Here is a 22,561-nt window from a genome sequence, read left to right as displayed (position 1 = left end):
GTAATAAATGTTATTTGCAGTTAACAATTTTCTTTTTTCTTTATTACAATATTTATGGCAAGACTAGGTATTAAATGCACATGTATTTTCAATTATGTATATTTATTCACAAAACTTACTTTAGAAGCGAAGGCATCCATATCTCAAAGCCCATGTGCTATCAATAAAAACTATAAGAGTAGTTATAACTATGTAATAATATGACTATGGACGACGATACCTAAAAGATTTTAATCTGTCGACCTACATTTTTAACTCATTCCCTGATATTATTCCTAGAGAGCGTCATACAATCAAGTTTAACTTATACTTGTTATGCCAAATAGCTACGTACAAAGCAATTAAATCTAGCCCCCTTACAATACAAATTATAATAACCGTCTTTGTTCGCTGGCATGTCTACAATTAGCGAAACTTTAACGCGAAACAAAGTCCAAGTCGATTTGCCGCCTCGTCGAATGTCAATTGAATAGGATATTAGCTAATTTCATCTGATTTTGCGCCGATTCATATTTCGAATCCGCTTTCCAGTATGGTCATGGTCAAATACGTTGAACTTCTATTCTTTCTTTTCCGACGTTTTTAACAGCGAAGGAGGTTATTATTTCGTCTTAATTTTGTTGGTTTGTTGCTTTGGTCACTCGGCAACTCCGTGGGTTCTCAATTGATTGACGTGATTCTTATTGTATTTTATAGAAAATTAATGTAAAATGGAACCATCATTATAGAATCTAGAGTGGTATATCCCCCCAAGGATCATCACTAGTGGTGATCATCAGTAGTGGTTAATCGAGCACGCTTCGGCACGAATAGGGCCAACTCGCACTGGGGAAGTACCACACCCCCACAGAAGACCGGCGTGAAATAGCATTCTGCTGTGTTTCGTTCGACGAGTGGGGGAGCCGGAGGCCCATATCATTTTCCTTACCCTTCCCAGTCCTTTCCTTTATTCCTATCGCCAATCCTTTCTTAATCCCTTCCTAAAAAGTCGGCAATCCATTTGTAGAGGCGTAAGGTCTGCAATGGACCTTATGCCTCTCCAAATGTTCATGGGCGGTGGTAGCGCTTACCATCAGCACCGCATCCACACACCCATCATCACAGCACCCATCGCACCGTTGCGAAGTGAAGGATAAACAAACAAAAAACAGATGAACACATTTTTGCATTTATAACATTAATAGCAATATTAGTAAGTATAGCACGTATGTAAGTGTTATACTAGTATAATTCAATATTTGCTATCTCAGCAACCTTTTTTTTTGTTAATAAAACATTTAGTTTGGGCTTCATTTTTAGGCTTTCGGGTCAAAAGGCACCGACGCTATTACACGCTATTTATGCCGAACCAGATAACATTTAGCACACTATTAACTACAGACCACGTATAAAAAGTTAAGTCCCGTGTCCCCGTAGTGGGGTATGAGGCAGATATGATGATATACGTCTGTTTTATTGATCGATTATATTGACAAGGTGATCAGCCTTCTGTGTCCAATCAGAACGAGTATTGTGTGCGTTCCCACTTGAAAGCGAACCCAGGACTCTCACGTATTAACCACTGTACCATCGAGACGGTCAAACAAATACAGACCACGTATAGTCGCACGTTATGACCATATTTATACCAGCTTTTCCTCTCCGTCTAAATAGACTTTTTGCATGCAATTAAAGTTGTTAAATATACAAAAAATATAAATATCGTTGAAACGTTCTTGTATTACATAAGACTCGTAAGATGTGACTACTACAAGTTTATTTTATATTTGTCGCCGTAAAATTGTAAAAACTGATGATGATCTAATTCGTGAGAGAACAAACTGTCGAAGAACTGTGATCAGTGTTCAATTTAGCGCCTTATTTTCCGTTGGCCTATACACATATATCGCAATATAATACCCAACGTATTTATGTTATGGTCACTGCACCTTAGACCGGTTTTTCCGGATACTGTTACAGTTAATGAACATCTTGCAATGATTATTTTAATATCTACAAATATAGGGAGTCTATTACGATATATCACTACATTGTATAAAGCCGCTTTCTTTGTCTGTCCATCTGTCCCTTTGTGTGCTTAAAACTTCGCAACGGATTTTGTTGCTTTTTTTTAATTGATAGAGTGATTCAATATTAAGGTTTGTATGTATAATAACATATATTAAACTACTCCAAACCTAACGCGTGCGAAGCCGCGGCCTAAAACCAGTAACTAAATATTATAAATATATTAAATCGAAATATACTTCACTAACAAAATTGGTATTATCCAAAACCCTTGTCTACAAATGAAAACTTTTTTTATATTTACGTAGCTTTTTTTTTGTAAGTCAAAATAAAGTGGCTTAGTTAGATTACAATATTATTTTACTAGTTTTCTTCAAATTGACGCGTGCTCAAATCCGACAAAAATAAGATCTTTTGTGTTGTGTACAGTTGCTTGATGAAATGAAAGTTTATCGAATAAAACTAATAAGTGTCTGATAAAGAGTACTTCTTTATCTCCATATTCCGGTATCAATTTAGTTTAATACGTTGATATTTGATGTTGTAAAAATTATTAGGTATCTGCCACGTATTTGCTAGGTATGCTGACTCAAAATTTACGATATTTTGTTTTTATTGTCATAGTCGACAACGGTAGCTGGTGGGTCGTCTGATGGTAAACGCTACCACCGCCCGTGAACATTTGGAGAGCCGTAAGGTCAATTGCAGCCCCTACGCCTCTACAAATGGATTGCCGACTTTAAATTGGGAAGGGATTAAGAAAGGATTAATTAAAGGAATAAAGGCAAGGACGGGGAAGAGTAAGGAAAACCCCCACTCATCATACGAAACACAAATAGCATGTTATTATTTCACGCCGGTTTTCTGTGTCTGTGGTAGTTCCTCCGTGCAAGCTGGCCCAATTCGTGCCGAATCGTGCTCGACTCCCACATACAAAAGGATAATCTGATAATACTCAAATAATTTTCGTTCTTAAAAATACCATAGAACGATGGCATCCTGTATAATATTTACAAAAACACGTAAAAATTATTCACGAGAAGCTAATAATTCACACAAAACAATGAAAAATAAATATATACCTTTTCATATACTTTACCAAAAATATTTGATGATGATGAGATTTTTAATTTTGAACGTGTGTTTTTGTTACTGGATACCTCTGGATGATTGGAAGTTCGTACCAATAAAAGTCGAGTCAACGCAATTGTATGGGGGCATTTCGAATCTAAGCATTTATTTTGAGAACACGTCCTCAATAGAAACAAAAACTAACTGTTAGCGATAAAAAACTTCTAAATGAATCATGATCTTTTCTAAACATATAACGTTAAATGACTATGGATTACAACATTATCTTGTTTTCTAGGATTTAAACAGGTACTTGTCTAATGCCTATGTAGAAAAACACACCTGACACCTAGCAGATATCGACCGCATTTTTCTACTGGTTTTCATGTTTTTCCAAACTGCATTCTGGCTTAACTAGGTATATAATAAATACTCAAGTGTTTGTTTAAATATTTATTGATTGTACAATTAAGACAGGATTAGATAGAGATATTTTTTGCATGAAAATGTTTTCGATACTTACGTTTTGTTTACGAAAAATTCGTCTCATAAACTATTTCTCGATGACTTAAAAATTCCGTTCGGAAGTTTATTGCGTGGAACATTTGTTTATCTTTCACGCAATTAAACTTCAGGACATTCACCCAACAAGACATCCTCTTAAACTTTATATTATTGGCAAGTCTTTGTCAATGTTTCAGTGGAAAGATGACCTAGCTGGAACAATCGGACGGGCAGACAAAAACTGTTAAATATGTTATTATATTAAATATATTATTTTGGCATATTAGGTACCTTACAAAACATCATATTTCTTAATCAAATAGCGGCGTTTAACCGACGTTCCTAAAACGAAGGGAGGGTCTCAATTGGAATATTTTTTAGTGAATCGATAACTCCATGGGCTTTTAACCCACTGGCGAGATTCTTTCGAGATTGAGAAGATACTTATTTATTTAATTCTTTATTCTAGATGACAATCTTTTTGTGTTTTTAGGAAATAATTATTTTCTTTGTTCCCATTTTAGAATTTGGAGACAGGAGGTATCTCCTTCCCCACGATGAATTCGTAGATATATTTTTATTTATTTTTGTAAAATATAATATACTAAGAGTGTTTTCTATAATTGATTGGTGTACTACTTTTAAGTAAGCACTCAAATCAATGGACTATATTCCGCTAAGTATACTCAGCTGTCGAGGTCCTGTAAGTAATGATTAGTTTAGTATTAGAATCTTTTTATCAAGGCTTCCATTCAGAAAATTTCTTTCAACATTTCCTTTGATTCGGCGTGATTGCTTATGTCGCTAGCTTGTATTTGTAACATACTTGTATAAGCAACCAATGAGTTTTTGATAAAAGACGTCGGTACCGTAATAAATAAACGTGCTCTCTGTTCTTGGAATCGTGATAAGTTTTGTGGAATAGATAGATATTTTTAACAAAAAACTAATACGCTTTAAAATGGCTAACACACGTCAGGCTTAGGTTTCAAATAAATTAGAATCATCAAAATTGATTTACCCACTCGACAAACTCCCCGTTTCTTTGAAGTTGGTTGAAGATAATAATAAAAAGGTGATTAATACGAAAAATACGATTGTCTTTTATTTGATTAGAAATGTTCAATTTCCATTGAAAATATTAAGAGAATGATGAAAAATAATATTTCATACGTTTGTGTTGTACCTAATTATGAAACCCTTTCTCTTATCTATAATAAATTACTTTAATTAATGTATATAAAAAGAAAAGACGCCTTTTCAGTCAAAGTAAAGTCATCATCTCGATAACTAATTGACGGGTAATTGGAACCATGAGTTAAATTAATGATGATTGACAGAACTCATTTCATTCAACATATTTCGTTTGACTATAATGAGTAAAACGTTAAATTATACAGTTATGATTAATTTCAATTTTTTTAATTGATTAAAGAATTCTTATTGAATCATGATATGCTCTGGCACGAATTGGTCGAGTAACCGGAAAGGTACTACACCTCCACAGAAGATCGGGGAGAAACATTCGTATGAGAATATTACTCTGATTCGCACGAGGATATAAATATATTTGTAGATATAAAATATCTGCGCAAATGTTTATTTGCGTTTTTACCACAATAGTATCAAAATTATGCTTTTTTTAAATTATTTCTTGAAACGATGACCTTTGTCGCCCACGAGCTCGTATTATATTATTTGAATTCATTCATAGGAATCTAATTTGGTTTCTTGTCAAAAGTGAAATGCGTTGATTAGCTTTTTATACATAAACATGCTTGCTTTGGTTCATACGGAATTATTTTCATTTCGATAAATTTGGTGAAAAATTTTTGCTTTTTGCTTCGAAAAACTATCATATTATGTATATTTATCATAAACATATGATACGATAATAACTTCAGTATTTAAGAACCATTCGACGCTGTTGAGCTAATGATGCCATTATGAACTGTACGCGCATTTATACCGCTACGGAGGCAATAAAAATCCTTTAAATGTTTGTTTTATTAAGCATTTGTACTTGACACGTTAAGAAATATGAGCCTTTGTGGAGAAGGTAATAAGTTTCGAAGCACTGCGTATAGAAATGAGAATTCACATTCAAATTATATTAATAATGTGAATAAAATTTAATCCAATTGAAGAAACATGGCGCTGTGGGAATAAATATACACTCGACATTAAATATTAGTTATAATTTACGGTCGTCCGTTGTATTTTTGAAGGAAAATGGAGTTTTATAAAGGCGTAATGGCCAAGTTATTTATTACGTACTTCCTTTTTGTAATGAGTTTGAGTTTATAAGTTTTTTTTTCACTGGGCATACGTTTTACGAACTAACCGTTGACGATGAATGAGGAGTTATGAAACGTAAGGGTCTTGGGAACGATTTCCTGCGAAGATAACAGAAGATTATTTTTTTACTCTGACAGGACAAAGACGGCTGGCTTGTCGCTTTATTGTCTGTAAGCAATATCGATCAATGATACGCAAAATATCAAGTAAGTTACTACATTACAAAAATAAAATAAAAATTTTGAGACGCTTCATCTGCATAAGAAAACGCAAACAAGAAAATAAATAAAATCGTAACCAGTAAAGGTTAAACATAGACACAGACCATCTAAAGTAAAGAAACCTAAGTTGCTTTCAATTCGATCACGATGGTAATAGATTTTCATGATTTTGATTTTTTACCGACTGCGTGTGTGTGCAACACGTCTATATATTTCGTAACAAATAATATGTTTCTCTTTAAATCATTACACAAGTTTATGAACGACTCAAGTCATCAAATGTGCTATTTATTCAAAAGTTTTCCATTCCAAATATTTAGACAGTCGAAAATAATTAAACGCAAAATTTCTGGAAATCTCTAAAACTTTAAAGAATCCAAACTGGATCACACTTTCTGTTTTATAATAGAACCTAAAGAGAATATATGAAATTATACTTGTAACGAATTAAAGTCAGAATTATTTGAAAATTATAAATCCTTTTTACCAATAGAATGTTATCAGAGAGTAATATGTGCTTTGTTGTTCTGTTTTTTTAATAAGACACAACAATGAAAAAAGGGCACTAAAAATGAAAGTCTTCTTTCATCTTTTATATTGAAATCTTATATATTTTGTTACTTTACAAATTTATACACAGTTGATGTATATTTAAATAATTTACCCATCTACTGACGAATACGACACTTTGTAATAAGAAACACGATTTACTTAAATTCATAAAATCATGAGATTAAACCTTAAGTTTGTCTCGTACTTATAACTAAAATATAAATTTAGAGTCAGCATTAATTTATTTAGCTACGTGCTTTAAAATTATAATTTCGCCAAACTGCTGTTGTAAAAATTAGCATTCAAATTAATATCAATGAAGCGGCTAGAGAACAAACATATTAATAATATATTATTTTGTTGTAAGCGCTACCACCACCCAAGAACATTTAAATAGGCCTTTCTCCTCCACGGTGCCAACTGCATAATTCTGTATATTACGATTTTTATTATAACTAAGATTTTTTTATGTCATAGCGGTCAGCTGAGCTTGTGGTGTCCATGATGGTAAGCGATTACCACCGCCCATGTACATTCTCAGAGGCCACTGTGAATGCGCTGTCCGTTTTAAAGGGGTAAAGAATAAGGAAAGAATAAGGATTGGGAAGGGTGAAGAAAAGGATACGGGCCACCGAAGATTATTTTTGTAAACAAAAATTAAAAAGAAACGGTATTAAATCTAATCTGATCACTTCCAGGTCTACCCAACGATCTGTCGGTCTACTGGCACCAGTATCCTTACAGTCTAGGCGTCGTGTTCTGCAAGCTTCGAGCACTTATATCAGAAGCGTGAGTATATAGCTGGTAGATTTTTTATTTTATTTATTCACTTAGAGTCTCACACCGGCTCCACCTGTATAGAAGCGATAACTGAATCCATATTTTATTATTTGATTGTGTTATTGTGTGTGTTTATTGCACATTTTTATCTTAATACTGAGCTAAACATGAAGAATGATTATTTTTATTGACATCCCTTTTTACCTTACTCTCTGCAAATAAATATTATTTGATATACTTTATTTGCGTTATTAAACGCGTTAGAAAACGGCTTCCCGACACGTAACGTAACAAAGCGGTTTACCCTCCTGTAAGAAGTTTGTTATCACTTCTAAGGGATAAGCCTTAATCTAGTATTAGCGCAGTGGTTTTATCACTTAACACTTAACAGTGATTTCTTTAAGGTGCTTACATTATAATTTCGAAAGTCTGTCTTTCGTTTTAGGATAAAAATATCAGTTTTTTTTATCAACACGTAATTAGGGAATGAAAGGTTTTGGCCGTAGTTTTCTTCGCAGTTGCCGCTGGCCACAGCTACGTGTATTCAGCTAATTTGAGTTGAATACACGATGAGTGGCTAGTATTTAAGTTTAGTTTGTTATCTAGACTGAACTAGAGCTATCATTGGCGTACGTGTACGTGTGCGTCGGTGTGTAGAACTTTTTTCAGAACTTAATAAAACACTAGAAAATTCGCAGACGAAATTTCCTCCAAAAATTTTTGCCTCTCTTTTTCTTTAACGAAAATTGTTTGGAACGTTTGAGCAGTTTGAAACAGTGAAATGATTATAATATAAATGAAATACATATCCTACTATATAATTATGGATGTGTGACGTAATGTAAATTAAAACAAATAATTAATGTGTTGTTTATGGTTTAATACATTATTTTCATCAGATGTTTAATTTTTAGTTTTATAGCATTGAAACGCTTTATAAATGAGAATTTTTTTGAAAGAATAAAAAAAAATACTTTGCTACGGTTAGGCAAGAAACGCGGGTTCGAATCCCGCTCCGTGATCGAATTTTTTCTATTCTTTCAAAAATTTTCTCATTCATAAGATGTGTTCTAAACTGTAAAATGTCATATTACAATCTATATATATAAAATTCTCGTGTCACAGTTTTCGTTGCCATACTCCTCCGAAACGGCTTGACCGATTCCTCTGAAATTTGGTAAGCATATTGGGTAGGTCTGAGAATCGGCCAACATCTATTTTTTATCCCGATATTCCTACGGGATACGGACTTACGCGGGTGAAACCGCGGGGCGCAGCTAGTGGATGTATAAAAAGTTCAAATGATATAATTCATAAAAGAGTCACGGGAAATTATCATTTGTATTCCGTTATTCAACAAAATGATTTATCAGGAAAGGATATTAAACTCTTAAACTCTCGAAAGCTATTCTAATTTTTTGTAATCTTAATTGGTTTTGGCAGATGGTTAAAAAGTTTAATTGCCACGATTTGTGTGAATCAGAATGCGAAAGTTTAAATTGACGCTTTATACCTCTACAGATCCACAGATTTTTTGCTTAACAGACATAAATAAGAACTATTGACCCGACAAACGTTGTTTTGCGAGGACACCCTTTTCACTCAAGGAAATAAATCAATTTTAGTTAGATCAAACCTACATATATAACAAACGGTTTTAAAGAGTTTGGTTGCAAACACTGTGACATTCTATATATAGAGCATACTAGCTTGTGTACGAGACAATAATAATATTTCTCTCTCTCTCTTGGAATATTATGTTTTAACCCGAAAGAACTTAGTTTATGTCTCTCTCTAATGTCCTATCGCCATACATAAAAATCATATCATAGAATCACTCCGTGGCGATGTGAAACAAAGACAAACAAACACACTTTCGCGTGTGTGATATACGTAATGATTATGGATGGACTTGTGAATGATGCTTTTAATAATAAAACTTTTTAATGCCCATAAAAGAAAAGAATAATGAAAAAGGATACTTTCGAATGAATTATATTAGCATTACTTTCCGTCGGTCGTAACTTTGTACCTATCTAAGTTTTCATCTAACATTTTATTACTTTATTATAAATGTGAAAGTGTGGGTGTATGAAGGTTTGTAACTCCTTAATGCAAAGTCAACTTATTAGATAAGAATTAATTATGGTATACACAATGGTAGATTTTTAGTTTTAGCACGCGGTGAACGTTTTATCGCAGACCACGCATACGAAACCGCGGGCTTTAGCTTCTATATTAAATCTCAAGTAAAACTATTGATAAACTTGTCTGTATTCAAAGGTTCGTGACATAAATTGCGTCTAACCTCAAGCTTCTGTTAAATAGCATTAATTAAAATCATTCAGTCCCTAAAACATTTTTTTTACCGACCAACCTACATTTAATTACTGCATTAACAACGTAAAAGCAATGTTACTCTCAAATATTTTTGTTTAAGACAGTTCTTGAAGTTTCATTTAGAACTTAATGCGAGATAGATAACATCAAGATCTCTCGGCAATGACGATTTCGAATTGTTTCAGGCTCCATATTACTCGCCCGATTTCATTCCCTTAATAAATATCACGTTTCGTTGATAGTTGTACAAAGGTTCGTAATTGCGTTGCGGAGCAAGCGCCTCTTTTTTATAGAAAACTGCGTGAAATATAAGAGCTTACAGTAAAATACATCGAATATTCCGCTATTTAAAATGAATATTGCAAAAAAAGAAAGAAATCGCCGTGCCTGGCGCCTTTTTTATTTCAGGCGGACATAAAGCCAACCTTGTTTTTTGACATGTGTAGTTGTTCTTAAGAAGTGTAATAAACCCGACTTATTATGTCATGTATGACCGCCTCCTTGGTATAGTGGTTAACGCGTGAGCGTAGAACCGAGGCGTCCTGGGTTCAATTCCCGGTGGGGACGCACAAAAAAAAAAGTTTCGGTCTGGCAGGACACAGAAGGCTGATCACCTACTTGTCCCTAAAGAAAATCGATCAGTGAAACGGATGTACATCATCTGCCCCATACCCCACTAGGGGACACGGGACTTCACTATTATGTCATGTATAACTCCAAACATAGTCTGAACTGGTCTCATAACCAGACACAAAAATCATATCATTAAATTGCTCTATTGTAACATGAAAGAAAGATAAGTAAACAGAGAAACAATAAGCACACATTTGAATTTTCTGTATTAGTAAGGATAATAACACTCCGGGTAACTTCCTACCCAGATTACACGCGTGTGAAGCCACTTTCAACTAAACAATACAACACATATACATTATAACATATTTACCTACATCTATATAGCTAGAGTAATTCAAACTAAAGACCCCAAAGGAATGCATAAAATATTTATTGTGTACATTATATAATACGTATGCTTAACGAAGGAATGTCAGCTATGTAAAGGATTTTCCATTCGACTGCGTTGCATATTTTTCGAAGTGCAGCCGAGTGTGAAATATGAGGTTCTGGCATATTTCATTTCGAGTTGAAATTTCAATTTTGATGCGAGCCACTGTGCATTTTTAATTTTAAATTATTGTATAATGTATCTGCAAAGAGATGCTGTTGAAATGGATAAACGAACTCGGCTCGCGATCACAAAGAACGCAACAGGTTTATATTTGAAATGTATCTTAAACGATTCACTTTAATGAAGATAGCCTTCGGCGTTGAATTTATTTGGTAAATGGATAAAGCTAGTTTAAGGAAGGTAACTCCACAAAGGAATGAATTTATAATTGTTATGTACTTTGGTAGATAAATAAAATTAAAGTATCCTTATGTAATGTTCCAGTAGCTCTTTATTTTTATGCATTTTATTATAAATGTTACATAATTTAACAACTTTCATAGTTTACTAATTTTGGAAAGCACACTTTAATCGAAAATCCTCCGTAAGCCATATGTTATAAGAGATAAACATTTATTTATACTATATAATTATACCATATTTATTTCGAGTAATCGCGTGTACTTCAAATTTTGTATTTCATGGATTTTGAAAGAAGGCAGTATGAAATTTATAGGACTTAAAGTCCTATATGCGTGTACCTCGTCAATTTTTCACCTTATGTATACATTTCATGTTCAAAGTCAATTACCACTGTTGAAAAATATGTAATATATAGAAAATGGTCTGGTTGAAGATTTTGTTAGTTTGAATGTGCCAATACATTCACGAGCCAAATTAAAAAAAATATTTCAGATGGTCCATTTATATAAGAATGTGTGGTCTTCTCACATTTCCCATATCCCAGTCTCCAGCGATTCGGATGAAAACCTCTTTGAAAGGAAACTTCTTCCTTATTCAGAAACATTGCGGGTGCAGTCTATGACAGTTAAAGATACCCTGAGACTATGCAATATGTAACACTTTATTTACCACAGGTTGTCATTGATATGACCCACAAATATCGTTGATGCTATAATCCGGATATGGTATATCGGGTACGCGAAAAGCTCTGATAGCAATATATTACACCAATCAATTTGATAGCTCTGGATGATACGGATTAAAATTATGCTACTTTCCAATGAATATATGAAATAATAAAATTATTTTTTTATGTTGTAGCGAGCAACTGATCTGGTTGTTCGCTCGATGGTAAGCTACCATCGACCGTGAACATTTACATAGGTAAAGCTTTTTTCGATACGCATTTCCAAATGCGTTGCCAGCTTTTATGGATAAGGAAAGGTTTTACAAATATTAATTATATCGTTAATAATTTAAAAAAGATCTTTCTATTCTCCATACGTTCACTTGGTCTTGACTCGTGGCAGACATTGACAGTTCGGCAGAAGTATTAAATTATCACGTAATAGACTAATTTTAAAAAATGTTAAAGCTGCAAATAGTACACCAATATCTGGTTAATTTAAAATAAATCAAATAAATAGATCAAACGACGTGAAGCATAAATCCAAAATAACATTAACGATCTGCCACCAGAGACAATATAAATACCGACAACCCAAAAATAATACCATAAATAATAGAAGTTGAACAGATTCCGTTTTGTTAGAAATAAAAAGATTTATGGAGGAAATAGTTAAAATTTAACGGTCAGTTAACTATTTGGTGAACCATTTTATTTGCCTGTTTATTTGCTGCTATAGCTGTTGGCAACGAATTTTTCTTAAACATTGTTTTTAATACAAAAATAATTGCGACTATTAAAGTGTGACTTTTTAACCTCTGACGAAAGTGATAAGTTTAAGGTCGATGCCTATCTGTGGCATCGTAGCTTTCAAACAGATGGACGAATATCGAAGCTGTTTTTTTTCATTTTCAAGCCAGTTGCGCTAATTGAGCTACTCTAGCTTGTTTCGTTAATATCAGTCCAATAGTAGTTATAACAATTTAGTAGTTATAAATTATGGGGACAGGGGATTTTATTACATTTTTATGTATTTACTTGTTTACATATAAATTCTTACTTATTTAACATGTTTCTTCAAATTCAAACTTCCTTTAATATAATAATTATTACAGACATATAGTAATAAATTATAATAAACATTTAACAGCAAGCACATAAATATATTCTTCATGTTTTTATAACATAGATTTCGTAATAAATTTAGTTACAAAATTAAAGTTTTAAATATTCCAACCAGTTTCATAAAGAGAGACACTTAATTAGACTTCTGACTTAGACTGATTCTTTACGTAAATTATTTCATAACATTTATATCTAACATATTCCAACATCAGAGCTCTTAAATATGATATACATATAGTTTTGTAGTCGTATTCCTGTCTGTTTTTCTCCTGCTTTCTGAAAAACTTTTAGTCTGATTACGATTAATGGTTTGGTTGCATTTTGAAAAACAATTTAGGAAGGGAAAATATTTTTTTTATATAATAATAATAATAATGAAGTTTTTATCAAAACTGTTGAATCTGAATCTGAAATATTTATTAAAACTGTTATTGTTGTTGTCAAGATAGTTTCATATTATTATGTTATGATATTCGAATAAACAATTTTTGTGCTAAATTTCATATAGATCCGATCAGTTGTTTTCAATAAACACGTCCACCCTTGTCTCGTATTGTCCTTGACTATTCTGTGGCTTACCCTATGCAATTATAGTACTCTGTGACGTCCCTACTTTATGAAAGTACAACCAGCGAAATTCCGTGTAGGGTCCCGTTCTTACGGACACTCTTCTAAGGACATTTTGTAACATAGGACACGGCCAAATGGTAAATAAGCTTTTAATGTTATATATTTTATATAATTATATAGTGGAAAATTACTAAAAAAACATGCTATCAACTATTTACTTATCGTCTCGCTTATTCTTATATACTCCACATAAAAACACATAATTCCCAAACCGTATGCGTCACTCGAGTATTTGAATGAAGGCGACATTGTTGTAAAATCCGTTTCCAATCCATTATAATCTTGCACATGAAATCGCAAACTGTCGGAGTATTGTGATCTGTAACATTTACTTTCGTAAGATAATAATGCGAATACATCGCACTTATATATTATTTATTTTACTAAATCGTCCATCATGTCTAGATTATGAATCAACTTTCTGTGTACATTGACTGTGAAATATAACCCACCGAAAAATAGCGCGTGAAACTGCAGCGAAAACTCAAAAAGGGGCCGGTTTATATAACCCGTTAACTTTGGTTATGATGAATTCATAATATTTATTCAATATTTAAAAGGTAAGAAAAAATTGAAAATAAATTCAAAATGTTCTATGCTGTTGCGAAGTTTGCCGGGTCAGCTAGTTTTAAACAAAATTAAGCATTTCTAATTATTGCTGTTAACTCAGATCGTAGTTTTTTGGTGTGGGATCTTTTTTGTCAACCTTCACAAGCAGACAGAGACAGACAGAGACAGCAGAGCAATATTAGATATACACATATACATTTTCTAAGCTCTCTTGATTGTCTACTAAAACCACCTTCTCACTCATCATCTCATCTTTGAAAATAATCTCGACCAATTTCAAAGGCGAAACTTCCAAAATCAGAAGCTAAACCAACTGAACCACTTATACTGCATAAGGCGGTATTTCTTCGTCACAAAATGGCCGTTTAAAGTTGCACAGAACATGGTGTATCGAAAGACGTCATGAAAGCTGCTTCCATTGAAGCCAATTAGTGTGCGTCAGAGCTCGAGTGTCGCAATTTGAAAATTCGTTTGAAATATACCATTTTCCTTGCAGTTTAATAACTTGAAATCTTGTTTGTAGCAACGAAAAGAAAAACGAAAGTAGGGAAATTTTAACTCGTATGTCACTAAAATAATAATAGAGAAATATATATACTTTTATAATGTTGGTAATTAAAAAATACCAGGTCGTTAATATATAAAAAAAATACAAAGGCTTAAACTGAAAAGTACTCAGTAATATTCTACATGTATATTTTATCTATGTCATATTTTTTATACACATGTTCATATTAATATAAAAAAATAATAATGAGAAAAATTACTGAAGACGGTATGATTTCCTTGGGTGCTAGTGATAAATTTAAACCAGCCCGTTTATTTGCTTGGCCATAATAAGATTTTATATCTTTTTGCTAATTAATTTGCGTCCCGATTTCTGATATACTGGTTCAACAATGCCTTAGATATATTTGCTGTTATTACAATTATGCCAGTCAGTTAGTGTAAAAAAAAAAATACGCATTTCATCTTATTCTTACATTGAGCACGAGAGCACTTGTAACTGACTGTACCCTTGCTGCCTGTCATATATAGTTAGAGTTAAATAACTCGATTTCTGTGAAATCCCCAGCTTTTCTATAATATAACAATTTCAGTGTGCCACAGCCAATATTTCCAGAAATTTCACGTTTATCAGAATTTAATAACAAAAGACAAGCTTTTGATTGTATTTAATTGGTGAATGTTTGTAGACAGTGCGAGTATTGCGCTGCGACTCCCTTATCCCTTTTAATTCCTGCACACTACAACTCGACAGCACGTGTAACACAAATTCCATAAATTCAACTTATATGTGCAAAAAAATAAGATTAAATTAAATTGCAAGCAGTGAGATTAATTTATGTATGCTTATGAACTCTTACACAAGTCATTACAAAATATACGGTATAACCCAGAGGATATGTCACCGCATAGATCCGCCACAGCGCAACATGGGTCTTAAAATATGCAATTACGTCACTGATACCTTCGAGTTCACACATAGGCTTCCGAAAAACAGTTTAAATTATATTGGGAGCCTTGATCATTGATTATATTAAAATAAATGATTAGAAATTGTGATTATACAATTAATTTACCGAGTTTTTGTGTAGATTAAGTATAGCAGCTAACAAACAATTTATAAAAAGCAGTATAATTAATCACCTGCATAAGCCACGTACTAGTATTATAGAAATAACAAAAACAATTCCTGTAAACTCTTTCTTATTTTTCAAATCAACGAAGTACAACTTTTGAAAATCAATTCTTTCTTGTTTATCGCTCTTTTAATTATATACAATTTGCGCCTGTATAGTTTGTAGTTTATGTTTTTTTCCTAAAACTACACTTGGAAATTAAAAATAATGCTATCGAGGCGTATCAAAGAAAAGATAAGGTCATATTTTCTACCCTTTCGCTTTCGCCTTTTGTAGAAAATAAACAGCAAGTTTTAGTTATTATATATTGTTTATCAATTAGGTACATATCGTTTTATTATGTGTGATGTTATTATTAATGTGTTTGCAGGGGCATAACATCTCTATAAAGGATCATGGTATGTGGTATCACAAACCACCACATAACCTCCCAGCGACTTTACCGACTATGACATATAATTATGAAAGCAATAGACTTGAAATGCACCTTAGGTCGTATAACATTTTTCTAGCGCCTCAGAGTTTCTTTGCTTAACTCATTGTATTTTCTTAATTTAAATGTTAAGAAGGTTCGTTAAATATAGAAATACTAAATACGCACAACAACAACATCTAGTTCTCTAGTCTCGTTTTAATATGATCGACTGTTTGTTTATTTAAACGCATTAATCTCAAGAACTACCAGGCCGATTTCAAAAATTCTTTCAAAGCCGAAGCCCAATTCGTGCCGAAGCGTGCTCGAAAGTATTTTCGATGTGGGAACATTGAAAATACTTTCCGCAATGCACAACAAACACAATTTTTCCATTGTGTTTATTGCATAACATTTTCCAGAAAAATCACACTGTAAGCCTGTGGTAGAAGTCAGGATTATTTTCAAACATATGTACTATATAAAGATGTGTATGAAATAACAAATCCGGATAATTTAATCATTTTCATATAAATTCCCGTTGTGAAATCCTTTTTGGTGCTCGTCAAACGAATTTCCATATAAATGAAAGAGCTTGCGTGCTAAAGGCCTAAGGTGAAGAGTGGCCCAAAGTCAACAGAGTGCAATGGCCTATAGGGCATCTATTACGCCTAGTTTACGATGAATATATAAATAATCTACGTATCAATATAAAACCTTAATATCTTTGTTGTGTATGTGAAAATTACGTTCTTAAAAAATTACTTGGGCGAAGCCGCGGAAAGCTAGTAAAGATACGAAACATCTAGAACCTCTTATGCCTCAGCCACTGAAATTATGGTAGCTAACATATTTGATATCTGACCACCTCTTTGGAACAGTGGTGAACATGTGAGCGCAGAACCGAGGGGTCCTGGGTTCGGTTCCCGGAGGAGACTAAAAAGAGATGTCTAAGTCTGGCGGGACACAGAAGACTGATCAATTCCGCGTCCAGAAAGTCGAGCAGTGAAACAGATATATCATCTGCCCCATACCCCACAGAGATAAGGGAGTGGACGCATTATATCTATTAAGATAAAACAATTCTATTTTCACATTTGATTATTATGTATTCACGTGGAATCGTTTTCAATCCTCCCAATATGGCCGCGTATGAATGGAAAAACGTGAATTCCATTTCGAATATCATATTTACAGAAGTAGTTCAAGCAATTTCCACAAACCCCGGTGAAGTTTCAGGATTTAATTGAAAAATAATACTTTCCCGCTTAACGGACGGAGGCGAAATTGCCGCCATAGTTTTCGATTGTTTAGTTTTCATAAAACTGTTACGGACGCAATTCAGCTTTGCCGTTTCGGATTCGGAGGTGTGCTGTTTTGTTTGGAGGTTTTTTGTGCAGTGGTTAACGCGAGCCTAGGTGTGTGAGGTTCCAACCATGGGAGTATTAATAAAAGTCGTCAAATTAAGTGTCGGCCTGTTGGGTGATTAATTAACAATTAAGAAATCTGATCAGTTATTATAAACCATATGGCGTAGGAGGGGGTATGTTCAAGCGCTTTGCTAATAACCAGTAGAAAAACAATAAAATATGCCCCATTATTTGACTGTTTAGTAGTAGTTTCTGTTTAAAACGTGTCAGTCGTATTAAAATCAATTATGTTTTGATATCGGAGAGTAAACAAGATAACTCATCCATTACATGTCACAGCGGCCAACTGAGCTGGTAGTTCGCCTAAAGGCAAGCGATCACCACCGTCTATGAACATTCGCAGAGGTAGTTACACTTCGAATACGCCACTATCTTTTAAGGGGTAAGGATTGACGACTGGAAAGAAGGAATGGATTAAGACGGGTGAGAAAAGAGAAACGGGCCTTCGGTTCCCCAACTAACCATACAAAACACAGTGTCTCGCCACTATTTCACGCCGGTTTTCTTATTTTGAAGTCGGTTGAAAACTTTGTTATACGTATTTTTCATCTAATGAAATTCTCAACAAATTACATGCTTCGCTTACAACATATTAAAAACTCAATATTACACGAGGATCTCACTCCAGAGTTACAAATGATCAAAGCGTGTTCCAACTTGTTAGTGTTTTCAACTGAGCACTGGATATAAGCTCTACGTATTAAATCTGCTTTGACGTTTCACTTTTACTTATTTGACACACTTTGACCATGTTGTCCATCCTGGGTTATATTAGATTAGAAATTTATTATAATAAAAATGAAATTTTGTATTTACAGTTATAAACACACAACTTCAAAGTGTCTTTTATACTATTTTATTTCAAACGTTTAGGTATTTTATTCTGTATGAACGGTTCGGACCGGCTTTACACGTGGTATATGTATATACAAAGTGCTTTGTTTGCTTGTGTTATTGGCTAGGACTAGGGATCACGTACATATCGGTGGAAGAATTGTTGAAATCGGTACATTAGTTCCTGAGATTTACGCGTTCAAACAATCAAACACATACTCTCCGGCATTATATTATTATTACTGTAGACCTGAGGTTATTCTTAGAATAAATTTATGACATTTTCAACAGACTTTCACTTGACTTTTCTCTATAATCTCGACGTGAAACCGTTAAATTGAGTTGTAATGTCCCTCTTTTCTGGAGTGTTCTACGGCTTTACGGCCACGCCACCTGCGCAATCGCTCACACAGAACCGCTCCGTTCGAGTGTCGGTCTACGACTGACTCGTGACGTCGGCGCACGAGACAACCGAGCAACACTTTATTCAGCCAATACACTACATGAGTAATAATGGGTGAGGTTAGGTTCAGTTCAGAATCTACGCAGAAATAAGTGCCCGTCCATACGCTACCCGCACCTCTCCGACGTTTGACAAAAGTAAATTCCGAACATAATACATAACTGCGTTGTTTAATCTAGTCTAACAAATAATATATTCAATTGCAAGTACCTACACGGATCACGATTTGTAGACTGATTACATATCGCGGGTTTGATTATATCTAACGGTTTTTTCAATCTTACGGCAACCGATATAAACGAATATAAATAATCACTACGTAGTAGAAACCAAAGTCACTTTCTGTGTCTGTCCCTATGTATACTTAAATCTTGAAAACTACGCAACGGATTATGATGGGGTTCTTTGAATAGCCAGGTGATTCAAGAGGACGGTTTATATGTATAATACCATCTACTAAACTAATCCAAATTTAACGCGTTCGAAGCCGCAGGCAAAAGTTAGTATACTAACATATTAAGAATAATTGGGATGGGAAATCGGATTCCGATTTTTCATCTTAGCATTAAACAGCCTGAAGACATGTAAAGATTTTCAGCATATTTATTATTTCCAATAGCGTAATACGTATGTAGACATTTCAATACATAATATGTCTTATATAATGAATTGTTTTCCATTTATGACACAAAACCTAATTAGACCTTTATTTTTTATATAAGCTATTCAAATCCACGCGCTTACCTGGTCGTACATAAAAATAAAAATAATGTTGACTATGAAAATAATATTATTCCAGACAATAATCTATTTGCAATCCTAATTTTAGCAGATTTTGCAAAACACAGCAATAAACATCTTCAAATTTCTTCAACACAAACTTTAGGATTTGTTCTATTTGTGTGATAAATATTATGTTGCTTTGTTGAAAACTCGCTGAGTGGAGTTAAAACTTCTCGCCTAGAACTTCGTATACTGGGTACCCAACTTTATACATGGATTAAAACTTTAAACCGTAATAATCCATATTTACTACTAAATAAAAGATTAGCCTGCAATTCAAGTATCTTTCTTTTACCTAAAAATTTCTTAAATCTGCTGACAATTGACGAAACGAACAAATACGTATAAAAGAATGTAGAATCTCCTTTTTGTTTTTGAAAGTCGGTTAAAATACCTCCTAATTCATCCTCATCCTTTGACGCATTTACTAATTGTAGTGGAACGAACACATTGAGGAAAAGTCGCTGTCATATCTTACACACTATACCTTAATACGCTTAAAATATTTTTTTGGTTCAGGTAAGGAAAGAGAGGCTGTATTTTGTACAAATAGTTGCGGTTAGACATTTAAGAGCATCCTCAAGCAGCCGAGAGCCAGTGTTGTCGAACTGAGCACGAACCTCGTTTTGTTAAACATTTCAGCTTTAACTCACAACTTTAGTATTATTCTAATACAACAATATGAACATAGCATATCTACTTAAAGTTTGGAATGTTTCTGATTCGCTTTGAGCTATATTTTAATGCACGTATGCTGTTTATACTACATTTTATGAGATTGAAAGTTTGAAAAATTATTAATAATTATTCATATAAAAAGTAAAGTTACATATTTAAAAACGTGGTAAATTATTTGATTGGCGTTATTAATTATGATAATTTTACATGCTATATATTATAAAATATAAATGATGGAACAATGCCTTACACAAAATGTGCCTAGGTAATCTATTAAACATGAAATAATATGTGAGATCTTTTCGTATCCCATCGCAAATTATTTGTTGAATAAGATTGAGCAAAATTAATTACATGAAGGATGATCTAGCCCGATCTAACGCCTCTTATAATAAAAAGAGTGAGTGTTTGTACTTCAAATAGATATAAAATTAAATATACCCACATATATTTTGGTAACTTTTCGTTAAAAAGCTACTATGTTTTTCCTGCATAGACCCGTTTCCTTTTCCTCACCTTACTCGGTCCATTCCTCCTTTCCAGTCCTCAATACTTTCCTTATTACCTAGTCGTTATTACCATTACCTCCTAAAAAGCGGACAACGCATCCGCAGAGGCAGGATCTCTACAAATGTTCATGGGCAGTGGTGATCGCTTACCATTATGCTAGCCATCAGCTCAGTTGTCTGCTATGAAAAAAAATAATAACTCTCTAATTATTCGGCTTATAAACACCCAGAAAAGACATACAAACCAAATTTTATTTAATTTTCTTAACGAAAAGTTTTCAAAATACATATGGGTACATTTTAGTTTATATCTATAAATATGTACACTTATAATTTAAATGATTCTATTCTCCTTAATACTAAGTAGTCCAAAAAGGTCACCAAGTTGTTTTCCAAATAATTTTTTATCCTTCAAAGGACAAGCATATTTTAATAAGCCCTCACAACCTTTGATGTGACAAACTCCTTAGAGTTTTTCTTTAAGCGTCCGTTTTATAAAGGTTAATAAATGACTACTTTTATTTTTAACCAGTTTCGCTTAATGCGATATTTGCCGCTCTGTTTATCCTTTTAAATAATTATGAAAATTCAATTTATATTTACTTACTGAATTTTTGCATGCCCTTTTGTATGGTTGTTATTTGCTTGGGTTTGTAAAGAATTTCAATAATATTTTTAAATTAAAAAATCTAATTGTAAATGCGGATATTAATAATAATAAAAGGGTGGTTTGTTTATGAAATTTATGGCATAAGTTATATGTAGCCTTATTAATTTTGATTATTTAATATACCAACTAGCTTTTGCCAACATGTTCGCTCATGGGTATATACTTTAGTACTATATTTATTATATACATAATGTTTACGAATAAGGTTTATATACGATGCTGAAAGAATTACTTGAATAACTTAATCTCGTTACTTAACCAACATGGTTTTTAAAATAAAGTTAATTTTGAGACAATGAACTTTATTATAAAATAAAAACATGTCGAAATAAAGGTTCATTGAACTCGTATAAAAATCAGTCTCTTTTATTATATAAATGGTTGTTAACTTTGGAATGATCCAAAGTTAGGGTTAATTTCGTTTTACGAATATAACTGCGGGCTTTACCAAGAGCTTTACGGAGTGAAGTCTTCAGTACGGATGTCGATTATGATGTCGTCATTCATCTGTTACGATATTCATGTTTTGTATTATAAAACTAAAGGGTAAAGGCAGAAAGTTGTAATAGACTTCACTGCTATAGTTTGGATTACATCTTAGAAAAGGAAAGAAAATGTTCATACATTGTAATAAATGTTTGTTGGAAACTTATAGTTATAATAGTAAAATTTATCACAACATATAGATTGTTTAATAAAAATAATTGTTTATATGAAAATAGCTTACCGCTAATGGTTTAGTCCACGTAGTTAGTCGGAAGTAGCCCGGGGATTTACTACATAGTTACCGTTTCCTTAATTTTTCTGAATAAAAACCAATATCCAGCTCTTTGTAATTTCTCGGGTCTGAAACTATCTATTTGACAAATTTCATCTAAATTGTTTCTGTGGTTTTGGCGTAAAGATGAGAAAGGCGGACAGATAATGACAGATTTATCTTAGTGTTTATTGTTTTTTTGTCATAGCGAGCAACTGAGCTGGTGGTTTACCTGATCTTAAATG

The 22,561-nt window shown here is 33.1% G+C and overlaps 1 protein-coding gene across 2 annotated transcripts in view; it reads left to right on the top strand.

The window, feature by feature from the left end:
* Positions 1 to 22,561, top strand: part of LOC119837497 (neuropeptides capa receptor-like) — a 50,564-nt gene that overhangs the window by 11,192 nt on the left and 16,811 nt on the right. For both annotated transcript variants that reach the window (XM_038363095.1, XM_038363094.1), the window contains exon 2: positions 7,352 to 7,442. In XM_038363095.1, coding sequence (XP_038219023.1) covers positions 7,352 to 7,442 — 91 coding nt within the window. The remainder of the gene's footprint in view (positions 1 to 7,351; positions 7,443 to 22,561) is intronic.

The sequence above is a fragment of the Zerene cesonia genome, chromosome 27 (assembly GCF_012273895.1).
Source record: "Zerene cesonia ecotype Mississippi chromosome 27, Zerene_cesonia_1.1, whole genome shotgun sequence".
In the NCBI taxonomy this organism is placed as follows: domain Eukaryota; kingdom Metazoa; phylum Arthropoda; class Insecta; order Lepidoptera; family Pieridae; genus Zerene; species Zerene cesonia.
This window is presented reverse-complemented; position numbering and strand designations above follow the sequence as displayed.